This window comes from Canis lupus, chromosome 20 (genome assembly GCF_003254725.2).
Source record: "Canis lupus dingo isolate Sandy chromosome 20, ASM325472v2, whole genome shotgun sequence".
NCBI lineage: Eukaryota > Metazoa > Chordata > Mammalia > Carnivora > Canidae > Canis > Canis lupus.
Window position 1 is genome coordinate 1,330,574 of NC_064262.1, and position 13,619 is coordinate 1,344,192.

The following is a 13,619-nucleotide window of genomic DNA, read 5'->3' on the forward strand; positions in this document are numbered from 1 at the left end:
AGTTTACCGGTCCGGGAACGGAGGCCCCGTTCCGAGGCCGCGCACCCAGAGGCCAGGCCTACCCCGGGACGCGGGCCCAGGACGGCCCCGAACCCCGGGGCTCCCCGCGGACGCTCCGCCGCGGCCCCGGCGCGGAGCCCTTAAGGCGGGCCGGCCGTCGCCCTTTGAAGGCGCGCGGTGGGCCCGGGCCGGCGCGCGGCGCGGGGCCGAGCGCCCTCTGGAGGCCGCTGGCGGCCCCGCCCCCTGCGCCCGCCCCGCCCCGCCCCGCAGGCCCCGCCCCCGGCCCCGGGCAGCGCATGCGCGCGGCGCGGCGCTCCGCGGGCGGCGAGAGCGAGGCCGGTCCGCAGCCGCGCGGCCCCATTCATGCTGGGCAGTGGCGGCGCGGCCACGCAGCGGAGCCCGGGCGCGGCGGCCTCGGCCTGGGCGGCCTGCGCGGCTTCGGCGGCCCCGCGGCGGGGCGGGCGGCGGCGGCGGGGCGACGGGGCGCGGCGATGGCCGGCGGCGGGGCGCGCCCCGGGGCAGCCCGTGAGTAGGGGCGCAACTTTGCCCGGCGGCGCGGCGCGGCGGGGGCGGGGGGCGGGGGGCGCCCTCGGCGGGGGCGGGGCGGGGGCGCGGGGCGCGGGGCGCGGGGCGGGGGCGCGGGGCGGGCGCGTGTCCCTGCGGCTGCGTGTCCCTGCGGCCCCGCGTGTCCGGGCGCGGCCGTGGCGCGGGCGCGGGCGCGGGCGCGGGCGCGGGGCCCGCCGTGTCTCCGCCCGGCCGGGGTCAGACCGCGGCCCCGGGCCCCGCCGCCGGCCTCCTTCCCGGGCGGGCCGAGCTCCGCGGGGCAGCGGCGCCCCGGGCGGGGGCGGGGCGGGGCGGGGCGGGGCGGGGACGGCGCTGCCCCCTCCTCCGGGCGGCGGAGAAAGTTTGCGGCGGCCCCGGCGGGAGGGCCCGGGAGGGCGGGGGGTGCGGCGGACTCCGACCTCCGACGTGCGGCCGCCGGCGGGGCCGGGCCGGGCGGAGCGGGCCGAGCGGGCGGCAGGGCGGCAGGGCGAGCCGCGGGGCCGGGCCTCAGGGCGCGGGGGATGCAGGCCCGCGCCGGGCTGGGAGGGGAGGGGCGGGGCGGGGGCCGCGGGGGCCGCCGGGCGCCTCGGGCCTCGCGAGCCGCCCCTCCCCGCCGCTCCCCGCCGCTCCCCGGGCCTCCCCAGGGCCGCCCCCCGCCCCCCGCCCCGCGCCCCGCGCCCCGCGCCCCCCGAGCCCGCCGGCGGCGTCCGGGACCGTCCCGGGCCTGGCGCGCGGCGCACGGGGGCGGCTCGGGGAGGGGGCGCGGGGCTCCGGGGAGGCCCTGCCGCCGAGGCCCCCGCCCGCTGCGGCCCGGGGAAGCGTGCGAACGGCGCTCCGGCGGCCGCTTGGAGCTGGAAACCGCTCCGGGCTCATCCTTGGGGTGCCGGGGCCACGCCCCTTGAAAGAAAGGGGTGTGTGTGCCGGGGGGCGAGGACCCGGCCTCTGTCCGCTCCCCGGCGGGCCCCCGCGGCTCTCGGCTCCGCCTCTCCCCAGCTGCGCCCCGTTCTCTGGGTCCGGGGGGGCCCAGTCTTTGCCCTTCTGGCCCTCGGGGAGTGAGCCCCAGGTCTTCCCCGCTCCCTGCCGGTTTGGGGTGTGCAGGAGACACCGGGTGCCGGGCCAGGCAGCCACGACTCTGCCCAGCCCTCGAGGAGCACCCCGTCTCCTGCCAGAGGCAGATGAGAAACCCAGCGATTCCCTTTCGGAGCCAGGCTGCAGGTCAGCCCGGGGGGGTGGCACAGGGAGGCCTAGGAAGGGCGTTTCAGGCAGAAGGGACGGTGGAGGTGGAGGTGGAGGTGGAGGTCTGGCAAGCCTCTGCGGCTGAGGTGTGTGCTTGGGGGTGGGGGACGAATGAAGCACCGTGGACAAAGCAGGCAGCCCTTGGCCGGGCTTCTGCACCCCCCAGATTATCACCTGTACATTCTGATCCGTCAGGAAGGTCCCTGAGTCTAGAGCAGCTGGCCAGCAGGGAAGGGCACCCCAGGGGAGGCCTGAGTGGTGGGCACTTTTCCTGAGTAGGACTCCAGTGCTTCCAGATCCCAGTCCCATAGGACTTGCCTGGTGGGAGAGCAGGACGGCTTGAGACCACCTCCGAGGGCCCCTTTTGGGGGTAGGTTGGTGACGGTGCAGCTCTCTGCCCTGGTTGCTAAATAGGGTACCCGTGGGCAGGATGGCCCTGTCTCGCCCCGCCCCCCATGTCCCAACCTGCCCAAGTCCCAGAATGATCCAGAGTGGGAAGGCATGGAGATCGGGCTGTCCTTCTGTGAAGAGGGCTCTGAGGGCCTTTGTTTCTCAGGGTAGGGAGTGGTGTTGGCTGCTGGGCCCTGGAGAGGGAAGGGGATGTTGCTCTCTGCACGCTCTGCTGGGCAGCCAAGCCCATCCCGTTAAGGAGTGGAGCCCACTGTGCAGTGGCCCCATCTGCCTCCGTCCTGGCCTCTCTCTGCCTGGCCAGCCCCTGGTTGGCACACCCAGGACCAGTGCAGCTTCTCCTGACCCAGCCGGTTCACACCGGGCCCCTGCATAGCCCACTGCACCCTCTGCATGGTCCAGCGGGCTCCAGTGCCCCCTTGGGCTCTCGCTGCTCTGACACCTGAGATAGCCCCTCCGCACCAGCTCCCAGGGTGCCTGGTCCTCTTGGAACAGGTGGAAAGGCCCCTTGGAGGAGCATCCCCAGACCACAGTGGCCAGTTCTGCTCCCTCCCAGCATCGTTCTGCCCCCATCCCTCAGTTCAGTGCGGTCCTCCCCAGCACTGAGGCCCGGCCTTGGAACGAATGTCCTTTTTCCTGGGCGGACCAGAGATCTGGGGGACACGAGCCCCAGAAGGTCAGCTGGCCATTCATGTTTCTGTAGGAGCGTGGGATTTTCTCCTGTCCTGCTGGGTGACCTTGGGTCTGTGTAAGCCCTGGACTCTGTAACTCTAAGATAGGGGAGGTGACCTGAACGTGTCCGCTGGCTCTTGTGAGATGGTGGGCGTGAGGGACCCAGCCCTGGACTTGGAATCCCCCTTCCCTAGCTGGCAGTTCCACCGCCCCGGCCAGTTTCTTCCCAGCAGCCTCTGTTGGGGGGGAGAGGGTGTGGGCCCGTGGCCAGCCTGGAGTTTGGATAGTAGCTTCTTCAGCTGGGTCTCTCCTGTCTAATATAAAAAGTAGGGCCCGTAATTGCATTAAGACGTGTATAATTATCCCGGAGGAGGGGAGAGCCCAGCCCCTGGTAATTGCAGGCCTGCTTTGAACTGATAAACGGTGAGTGATTCATGTTTTCTTTGGAGTTCACATGCTCTGAGCTTTCAGCCCAGGCCCTGCTGACACTGTCAGGAGCCTGTTCTCTGGCTCCTGAGCTGGGGAGGAGGAGGGACTGGGGACTCCCGTCCTGGCTGCCAGCATGGGTGGCTGTGGGGGGGGGATGGGGGGCGGGGTGATGCCTGGGCGGGGATCCTCAGGGAGACATAGCGACAACCAGCTGGGAGGGTCCTGCCGGACAGCACAACCTGGTCCTTTTGCTGTGGGATCCTGGCTACAGCTCCTGGCTTTCCGGAGCCTCTGCTTCCTCCGCTGAGTGGGTGGGTGTGAGTGTGCACTCCCGCAGAGAGTGTGGGAGAGTGAGGATGAGGTGAAGGAGCAGGCCCTGCTGGACCTGTTCGTTTACTCACTCATTCACAAGTACTGGGCCTGGAGTTGGCTTTGGGGGGGTGCGGAGAACCAGGCCCTGCTTTCACAGAACCGCCGTTCTTGTGGGGTGAGTCTGGGTTTGGGAACAATAAGTAACAGAACCATTAGCAAGTCCTGTGCCGCCAACTGAAACGGAGTAACTGGCTGAGAGGAAGGGCCTGCTGCCTTCAGCCAGCCGCTCAGGGCAGACAGCTGAGACCTGGGCAGGGGTTGTAGGCAGGCAAGGGAAGAGCAGTCCCGGTGGAGGGAACAGCAAGTCCAGAGGCCTGGCCTTCGACAGCGGCAGACATGGCTGCCCAGAGACCAGTGGGCCCTCTCCGGTAGCCCGTTGCCCTGCGGCCAGCTCCCGGCCTGGATTGGCAGATTGCACCTATTTTCTGGGCCTCTGCTTCCCCACCTGCAGAATGGACCTGCCAGTCCATGTGAGGGACGGCGTCTGGGAGCAAAGAGCATGTGCAGCCCTGGCTGGCACCTCCCGGCATCAGCATCCATGTCGCTGTGGTTGGTCTCCAGCCAGGGGTGGGGTGAGGCCCCAGCATCTGGCAGCGCCAGGGTGGGCTACACCTGACACCAAGAGGCACGCCCTGACCTTCCTCCTTTAGTCCATGAGAGAGGAGCTCTTGTTATCCTCATCTTCTAGGTGGAAATCAAGGCTGGGAAAGAAGAGTAATTCCTGTCAGGGCCACCTGGCTAACAGAGCCTCGGTGTAACTGTGCATCTGAGTGCCAGCCGCTGTGCTGGGGGGAGACAAGACTTTTCCAGAAGAAGGGGGGGTTCCGTGGCAGGATTTGAGGGCCAGTGACCTCATGTGCAGTCTGGAAAAGTGGCCCAGGCTAGTGTGTGGGGCCTGGGCTGTTGGTGGGCATGGTGGGTGAGGCCAAGTGCTGTGGTTGTCCAGGTGGGAGAGGGGTAGGCAGCTTGGGGCGGACTTAGTGGGTGAAGCTCGTGCACCTTGGTAGATAGTGTGGCCCAGGGAGTGCAAGGGGAACCCTGGAGCCCTGCGTGAAGGTGAAAGATGCCAGGAAAGGAACCTGAGCCAAGGGCAGGAGAGGAGCCACTGGCAGGTAGAAGACAGTCTCTGGCCTTTTCAGAGCGGGGAGAGAGGACCACTGGTGAGGGGTGGGGTTCAGGGAGCCATCCCCCTTCCTCTTGGGAGGGCTTCCTGTTTCCTCCAGTGGGGTTGAGGGTGGAAAAAGGGAGCTGAGAGGCTGGGAGCCAGAGCCTGGGAGGGGGCAGTGCTGTGCTGATGGATGGCCTGGGGCTGGGTAGTGATTGGCTGGGGGGTGGGGCAGTGGATGGGAGGGTGTACACGGTTTGGCTTCTGGATCTTTCTTTGGAGTGCAGGGCTCAAGGTCCAGAAAGGGGCTGGGCCAGGGTCAACCAGCAAGTGGCTCCAGGGCCAAGGTGACCCAGACTGCCTCCTGCCCTCTCTGAGAATTGCTTCCTGTGTGGTGATGGGTCTGCGGGGGGGGGGGGGCGGGGGGGGGGGCTATGAGTAGGGTCCCTTCAGGGAGGCATGTGTCCCCACATGGGCCGAGGAGAGAGTGCTAACTCACCCTAGGAGCTTGGAGCTAAGCGGGGGTTTGTCCTGGGGCACGGGAGCCTCTGAGGTCGGGAGGTTATGGCCTCCAGGTTGGGGTGTCAGCTGGGCTCCCAGTCTACAGCCTGGACCTCCATCACCTGCCTCCCTGCTCCTGAGTCCATTTCTGTCCTGTGCCTGGTGATGGTCAGCGTGAGCTGTCTGGACACCAGAGGCTGTCCCGTGCTACTCGTGGTGCTCACGGGCTTGGTCCTGGTGACCCCTGGGGTACCTCTCCCTGCCTGCAGGTCCTCAGTTTGGGGAGGGGGTCCTCTCAGAACCTCGGGGCTTCTCCTGACAGATTAAGTCGTGTCCCTGGAGGTGGAGCATGGGGTCCCAGCATGGGCCGGGCACCACGGAGAGCTCGTGAGGTGGTCCATGTCTCGTGGGTGCGTCTTCCGAGCGCAGGGCAGTCCCCACATGTGGGCCCGTTCTCCTTCCCAGGGCTGCAGCTCCCGGCCCCGTGACGCGCACCTCTATAGGACCTGAGCGCCTCGGCCCGAGGCCCCAGCCCGTCATGCCACTGCCACGTCTGAGCCTGCGGGTGCTCCTGCCGCCGCCGCCTCCGCTGCTGCTGCTGCCGCTACTGCTGCTGCTGCTGCTCAGGGGCGCGCAGGGGGCAGCGGGGGCGCCCCGGGCAGACGGGGGGCAGCAGCCCACCTTCCGCACCTTCTTGGCCAGTGACTGGGGCCTGACCCACCTGGTGGTCCACGAGCAGACCGGCGAGGTGTACGTGGGCGCGGTGAACCGCATCTACAAGCTGTCGGGGAACCTCACGCTGCTGCGGGCACACGTGACGGGGCCCGTGGAGGACAACGAGAAGTGCTACCCGCCCCCCAGCGTGCAGTCGTGCCCGCACGGTCTGGGCAGCACCGACAACGTCAACAAGCTGCTGCTCCTGGACTATGCCGCCAACCGCCTGCTGGCCTGCGGCAGCGCCTCACAGGGCATCTGCCAGTTCCTGCGGCTGGACGACCTGTTCAAGCTGGGCGAGCCGCACCACCGCAAGGAGCACTACCTGTCCAGCGTGCGCGAGGCAGGCAGCATGGCCGGCGTGCTGATTGCGGGGCCGCTGGGCCAGGGCCAGGCCAAGCTCTTTGTGGGCACGCCCATCGATGGCAAGTCCGAGTACTTTCCCACGCTGTCCAGCCGCCGACTCATGGCCAACGAGGAGGACGCCGACATGTTTGGCTTCGTGTACCAAGACGAGTTCGTGTCGTCGCAGCTCAAGATCCCCTCGGACACGCTGTCCAAGTTCCCAGCCTTCGACATCTACTACGTGTACAGTTTCCGCAGCGAGCAGTTTGTCTACTACCTCACCCTGCAGCTGGACACGCAGCTCACCTCGCCCGATGCCGCCGGGGAGCACTTCTTCACCTCCAAGATCGTGCGGCTGTGTGTGGACGACCCCAAGTTCTACTCGTACGTTGAGTTCCCCATCGGCTGTGAGCAGGCAGGTGTGGAGTACCGCCTGGTGCAGGATGCCTACCTGAGCCGGCCCGGCCGTGCCCTGGCCCGCCAGCTGGGCCTGGCCGAGGACGAGGACGTGCTGTTCACCGTGTTCGCGCAGGGCCAGAAGAACCGCGTGAAGCCGCCCAAGGAGTCCGTGCTGTGCCTCTTCACGCTCAGGGCCATCAAGGAGAAGATCAAGGAGCGCATCCAGTCCTGCTACCGCGGTGAGGGCAAGCTCTCGCTGCCCTGGCTGCTCAACAAGGAGCTGGGCTGCATCAACTCGGTGAGTAGGCGCCACGGGGGGAGCCGCTCTGCCCCCCCATCCCCCATCTCCACTCTTCCAGTCTGCAGCAGTGACACCCTGTGGTGCTCACCCTTGCCTGGGGCCGCCCTTGGCTGCACCTCCTGGAGTGTCAGGGCTGCTCCTGGGGGGTCGGCTTGGGAGCCCGTTCCCATGCCTGCAGCCATCCCGCGTCTTTGAAGGCAGGGCGATGGGCCCAGCTGTCCATGAGCCCCTGCGGGCAGAGGATTGCCCACAAGCCTGGCCCTCCACCAGGTGCTCACCGCCCTGGCTTGTCTCTGTCTTATAGCGAGGTCACTCCATGCTCAGTAAGGTGAGGTGACTTGCCCAGGGTCACAAAGCCAGTAGGAGGCAGACCTGGGGCCACACTGAGATAGGGTGGGTCCCAGGCCCGTTTCCTCACTCAGTCCACTGTGGAGAAGCCCTGCTCACCCTTGCCCTGGGCGCCTGGCCCTGGGCACCTGGAGAGCAAGTGCTCTCCAGGCCTCTGATCTCACCTGGTACCAGGTCATGGCACCAATGGCACCAGCCCTGACACTGGGACAGCCTGAGGGCGTGGCTGCTGGGTGCTTGCTGGCCAGCAGCCACAACTCTCATCTCTAGGCCCCAAAGGGGCCAGCCCAGGGCCAGTTGCTTTTTGGAGAACATTTTATGCCTGGCCTCAGGCAGTAGGGTCTGTTGTTATTCCGAGGAAGACCACAGACATAGACAGTAAGGGACTGGGGGCACTTTGAGGTGAATTCCCCAGGTGTGAGCCAGGCTTCAGCCCCTCTGCTTTTGCTGCCTAGGACCCACTGGGTGGCCCCCAGAAAGTGTGGCCCGTCTGGCTTCAGTTGTCCCATCTCTATATTGAGAATGACACTGGTTGGTTTTCAGGGCGTGGGGGCGGGGCAAGGGTTCCCTGTCATGACCACCGCTGGGTGGGGCTGTTCTCTGTGGTGTGGCCCCAATGGGCTAGGCCCGTGCATTGTCCGTCGCCCCCTGTCAGGGAAGGTGTACGATCTCTGTGTACAGCTGGAGAAACTGAGGCCTGGAGGTCACACCATATGCCATGCGTGCTCTGTGCCCATGGCTAGGTTCGTCCCCCTCCCCCCGGCTGGGTGCCAGTCCAGGGCCACTCGGGGCCCTCAGCCAGCTCCAGTTCAGCCTCCCTTGCCCCGTCTGCAAACCCCAGAGACTGAGTGTGCTTTAGGGGCGCCAGCTGCCCCCTTGTTCCCTGGAGCCTGCCCTCCCTCAGGCCCTCCCCACCTCTGGAACCTCACATATTGATCGCTTCATGTTCCTTCGGTATTGCTTCCTAGCCAGCAGCCTCTGTCTTTGCCTCTTAGGTGTGAGCCCTGTTTCCTCTATTGAATAAGTCCTGCCCGTACCCCCAGCTCTCTCGTGGCCACCTTCTCAAGCAGCCGTCTCCGGTGCCATGGGCCTGGTCCCCAAGCTGGCTGCTCTCCTTCCCTGTTCTCCCCCTGGGCTGCTTCCTTTCCTGTCTCCCCCTCCCACCATAGTTTGGGTGGGGGGCTGGTGCTTGGTGGGTGCCTGGGAGACACTCCCCCATCCAGGCATGTGCACCAGGCCCCAGGAGCCCTGCAATCCTTGGCTCTTGGCTTTTCTGTCCAGGGATCTCCTCCCCCATCTTTGCGGGCCACACCTGAGCCTGGCCCCTCTGAGGACCCTCCGGGAGCCCCTGCCCCTCCATGCCCCCCCACTGCCTCCCAGTTAGCTGAGGCTGCTGGCTGGTCCGGGCCACAAAGCCTCCTGCCCTCGGGCCAGGGTCTCACCCTTTTCCTTCTCACAGCCCCTGCAGATCGATGACGATTTCTGTGGCCAGGACTTCAACCAGCCCCTGGGGGGCACGGTCACGATCGAGGGCACTCCCCTCTTCGTGGACAAGGATGATGGCCTGACCGCTGTGGCCGCCTACGACTACCGGGGCCGCACTGTGGTGTTTGCCGGCACGCGCAGCGGCCGCATCCGCAAGGTCAGGCCTGGGGCTATGCTGGGGGGTGGCGGGCACAGCCCAGGGGCTGTGAACCGTGTGGCCCAGATCCAGCGCTGGGCCTGGCGGTCCTGGGGGGTGGGGGCCTCTCTGGGGCCGCTTCGGTGTTCAGTGGGTGTAAAGACCCTGGCGGGGTGTCAGGAATGTAGGGGCCTGGGCGCCCGGGGGCCCAGAGAGGCAGACCCTGCTCTGTGAGGGCACACAGTGACCTCCTAGGAAGGCTGCGGGTGGGGGGGGCAGGGCAGGCCTGTGCAGCCCCCATCCCCTCTGGGGGATCCAGTGTCTGCTGAGGCAGCACTCCGCCCTGGAGAGAGGCCCCCGCCCTGCACAGACGGCGAGGCCAAGGGCAGGGCAAGGGGAGCGTCCCCCACCCACGCTTGCCACTGGCAGGTGCAGGGGAGAGATGAGGGTTCCTTGGGGTGAGAGGTGGGGGGCTGTGGGGTGCGGGGCTGTGTGGTGCCTGCCTTCCCTCCCTGCCCAGCAAGCCTGGCTGCCAGGGAGCAGCCATGGGGTTGGGGGGTGGGCGCTTCCTGGAGGGGGCTCTGAGGGTGGCTGCCTGTGGGTCCAGCCCCACTTGATGGGTGGGTGGGCCCAGGGCAGGGCTGGGCTGTGGGGGAGGAAGTTCCTGGGGTGACCATGGGGTGGGGGTGCTGGGGAGCCCCAGAGCGGGCCAGGGGTGGGGCCTGGCAGATGAAATAACAGCTGTCCCCAGGCCCGGTGCTGACACAGCTCCCCGCCCAGCATGTACCCGTGGGTGGGGGCGGGCCTGGGGCCAGCAAGGGCCTTGCCTGTGCTCAGCTTCTGTGCTGGCTTGTGCAGGACGGGGTCTTCCTGTGTCTGCTGCGGTGGGTACCCTGGTGGTTGGCGGTCGTGCCCCACTGTTCACTGGCTCTGTGACCTCTGGGAAGGGACCCCCCTACCTCAGCGTTCCCATCTGTGACATGAATCCAGATGTGTGGGTTGTAGGCTGGGGTGTCCTGGGGCAGTGGTGCCCAGATGCTGACCGTAGGCCATCACAGGAGGCGCCCCAAGGTGCTATGGGGTTCTGTCCAACTCAGGCACCCTGCTGGCCAGTGTGGCTGGGTGGCAGGTCAGCTCAGACCCCGCTGGCCTCGGGCAAGCTCCTGTGCCCTCAGAGTTGGGCCTCTGCTGTGGCCCACCTTTCCTTACCGTAGTGCCAGGGGTATTCTCGGCAGCGTGGGTGTCTGCTCGATCCCTTCCCGGGGGTGGGGGTGGGGCATGCACCCCCTCTCTCCACCCCTGGTTGGTTACTTGGAGCTAGGGGGCCCCCGCTGGGTGGGGGTGGTATCAGGTGGCATGGGCCTGGCAGGGGCCCATGCTGCTGCAGGGAGAGTCTGCCCGGGGGCAGGGCTGTGGAGTGAAGCCCACTTGGAGGCACTCCTGTGGGGCACCCTAGAACCTGTCACCCAGGAGGAGGCTGGGCTCCTGGGGCTGGGAGTGGCCCATTTGACGGCTGGTGGATGGCAGGCGGTCGCTCAGGTGCTGTCTGTGCCCACAAGCCACCCAGAGAGGTTGGGAGAACGGGTTAGTCCAGCCCCCTCCCTCACCCAGCTCTACTCTCACTCCCCTGCCCCAGGGCCACTCTCTGGGTGGGAGCTCTGAGTCTAGCTGCTCCTGCTCTCCTTCCTCTCTGCCCTAGTCCCATTGTGTGGAGGGGGAGCCGGGCTGAGGCCCATCCGTCAGAAAACCTCTGCTTGTCCCTCCCCCACCCACCCCTGCACCTACCTCCCGGAACCTCATCCTGGGTGCTGGCTCCTTCCACCCCTGGACCTGTCTGGGCTGGGCTCTGTTCTGCAAGTGAGCGGACTGTACCTTGGTAGGGTGTAGGGGGGTCAGCCGTGCCCAGGAGCTGCTGCTGGTCTGGTGGTGGGAGAGTCCACTCGTTGGGGAATTAGATCCCTGTGAGTTTTGAGGCTCTCCCACAGAGGCGTGCCTCGGCCTCGTCCCCTGGACTGGTCTCTGCACACACCTGCCCAAGTAGAGCGGGGGAGGTTCAGGAAGCTGTCACGTGGCTGAACATCCACACCCTGGTCCCATACAGATGAGTGAGTTCAGGTGTGGTCTCAGCTTCCCCTCACCAGCTCTGTGATCCTGGAGCTGGCTCTTGGGCCCCTCTGAGCCCATTCCCCAAGCATAGCGTGAAGGACGAGAGGCTGCGCCAGCAGGTCCAGAGCCTCACGTGCACTTGGTTCAGCAGAGCAGTTAACTTTCAGGTGTCGCGGTGCCTCTCACAGTCTTTACAGCCACTCTGTCGTCTGTTTGACAGAAGGGGAAACTGAGGCATACGGTGGCTCCAGCATGTGCCCAGGCTTACTGGCTCCAGGGTCCTCACTCCTGACTGGAGTCTCCTCCTTGTCCTGTGGGTCCTTCCTGTTTTTCTGAGGAAGCCCAAACCCAGGGCAGCCCCTCCTCTAGGAGCTCCTCGCTCCTGCTCCTGCCCTGAGCTGCCAGCCTTCAGGGGCCTGTCTTCCCCTGCCCAGCATATCAGCCAGTGGCCACCTTTCTCTGCCTGCCCATTTCCGGGAACACCCTTGAACCTCGTGTCACACCCTGGGGCATGTTTGCAGTTGGAGGACCGAAGCAGAGGAGGGGCTGGGGGAGGGTCCCACTCCGAACCTCCCCCAGACACCCACGCTAGGCCTCCAGCCTTGACCCATGTGAAGCCACCTGCTCCCTGCCGGCACAGGGGGCCCAGCCCCTGGCAGTGCCCTCTCCTGCTTTGTCCTCCCCTCCCCACCATGTCATCCTGACCCAGGCTGAGGGCCAGAGTGGCTCGGGCCCAGCCCAGCCCAGTGCTTGCTTCCTGGGCCCTGGGGACCCCTGCCTGGGCTGACCCATGCCCCCGCCTTCCCCAGGCCTGATTGGTCTTGAGCTCTTCGGGGACCTGGTTGGCCCTCTGCCAGCAACCCCCCCCCCCTTCAGTTCCCCGAAGGAGAACATTGTTGTGCAAAATTGTAGCCGATTAATTTAAGACCTGCCAAGTTCAGCTGTTCAGGGCTGGCTGGGGTGCTCCCCAGCTCCCCTGGCCTTCTCTAGAGGCCCTGCCCACCACCTGCCTCCCTCCCTCCCCGCGGGCAGAGGAGCCCGTCCTCCTGGCTGACCCCCCCAGAGTCTAGTCCTGCATGTACCACCACCTCCTTCCTCCCCAAGTGGCCACCAGGGACCCCCAGACCCTGGCAGGAGTTCCCCTGGGTGACCCCTGGTTGCAGTTCCTTTGAGTCAGCCTGTGTGGGTGTAGAGAGGACCTACTCTGGATTCCTGCCAGGGGGTGTCCTCCCTGCCCTGCCCCAGCCCACAGGCCTAAGAAGACTCTTCTTTTCTGCAAAGCAGTGGTGGGGACAGTCTCTGCTCTCTGGGCCAGGTGAGGGACACCCCTAGGCCAGCCCTGTTACTGTCCCTGCTCCCGGGCTCAGGGCTAGGAACACAGCCTTGTCTCTCTGGTGGCCATGCCAGGGGGAGAGTGGGCCCCGTCTGCCTGAGCATCTGGTTTTTCAAGAGAATCTGGAAATCCATATTTTATGTGAAATCTCTTATTGTTAAGCTTGGCAGCTAATGACATGTTTTTAGAAAGTAGTACGGGCCAACCGAGGTTGCTTGGGCTACCAGTTTATGACCATGAGGATCTGGGCTGTGGCATCACTGGCTCACAGGATTCTGGGCCTTGGGGTAGGACCCAGGGGACAGCCACCCAGTGGGGCTCGGACTGGGATGGGCTTTTTGGGAGTCTGGCTGGCAGGGAGGCCTGTTGTGGCGAAGGTCCTTCCTGGAGCCCTCGGTTTTCATCCCTTGACGTTGGGTGGGCTGTGCCTCTTGGGGAGGCCCAAGGGAGGGTGACATTCCTTCCTGTGTGGTGATCTTTGTATGGAGGAGAAACAGGGCTGTGGCTGCAGTGCGCTGTGGCCTGGCGGTGGGGCTGGGTAGGCCCCTATCCCTGTGCCTGCAGGCCTTGGCTGTGTCTGGGCCCCTGGACCTACCTGCTCTTACCTGGCTCTCTGGCATCACAGCTGTGTTGGTGGCTGCTGAGCACCAGCTATGTGCTGCTCTGGGCCTGCGCTGCCAGTGGCCCTCACAGCTCTAGAAACTTCCCTTTGGACGCTTTTCCCATTCCCCCCAGCACCTCCAGTCCTCACGGGATACTAAAATTCAGAGATTCCTGAAAGTCCCGTAGTGTTTCCAAGACCTGTTTAGGGCAGCTGGCAGCCTCTTCTCAGGGTCCCTGTAGCAGGGAGGGTCTCTCCATCCTGGGTGAGAGCCTGCCATGTGCATCCAGCAGGGGTCCCTGCTCCCCGAGCCCAGGTCTGTTCAGGAGGTGGACTGAGGAGCACAGTGGGGCGGCGGGGGGGGGGGGGGGGGCAGGCTGTTGGCTCCAAGAGGGATGACGGGCAGGACCAGGCCCCTAGACCCTAACCCCACAGCCACACGGAGTGCTGGCACTTCCCGATCTCCTGCTTGGGGCCCTGTGAATTTGCATCTTGTGTGTGTTGACAGGGAGGGATGCCCTTGACTCCTAGTGACTCGCCACAGAGGCTCCAGGGGGCAGCTGCACCACTGGGGAGTGGGTGCCT

General features: G+C 66.0%; 1 protein-coding gene across 1 annotated transcript in view; it reads left to right on the top strand.

Moving 5' to 3' along the window:
• The first annotated feature begins 290 nt into the window (after positions 1-290).
• PLXNA1 (plexin A1) overlaps positions 291-13,619 on the top strand; it is a 48,836-nt gene continuing 35,507 nt past the window's right edge. The window contains exons 1-3 of the mRNA XM_035703374.2: positions 291-525; positions 5,732-7,022; positions 8,833-9,015. Of these exons, the coding sequence (XP_035559267.1) occupies positions 5,805-7,022; positions 8,833-9,015 (1,401 nt within the window). The 5' untranslated portion in view covers positions 291-525; positions 5,732-5,804. The remainder of the gene's footprint in view (positions 526-5,731; positions 7,023-8,832; positions 9,016-13,619) is intronic.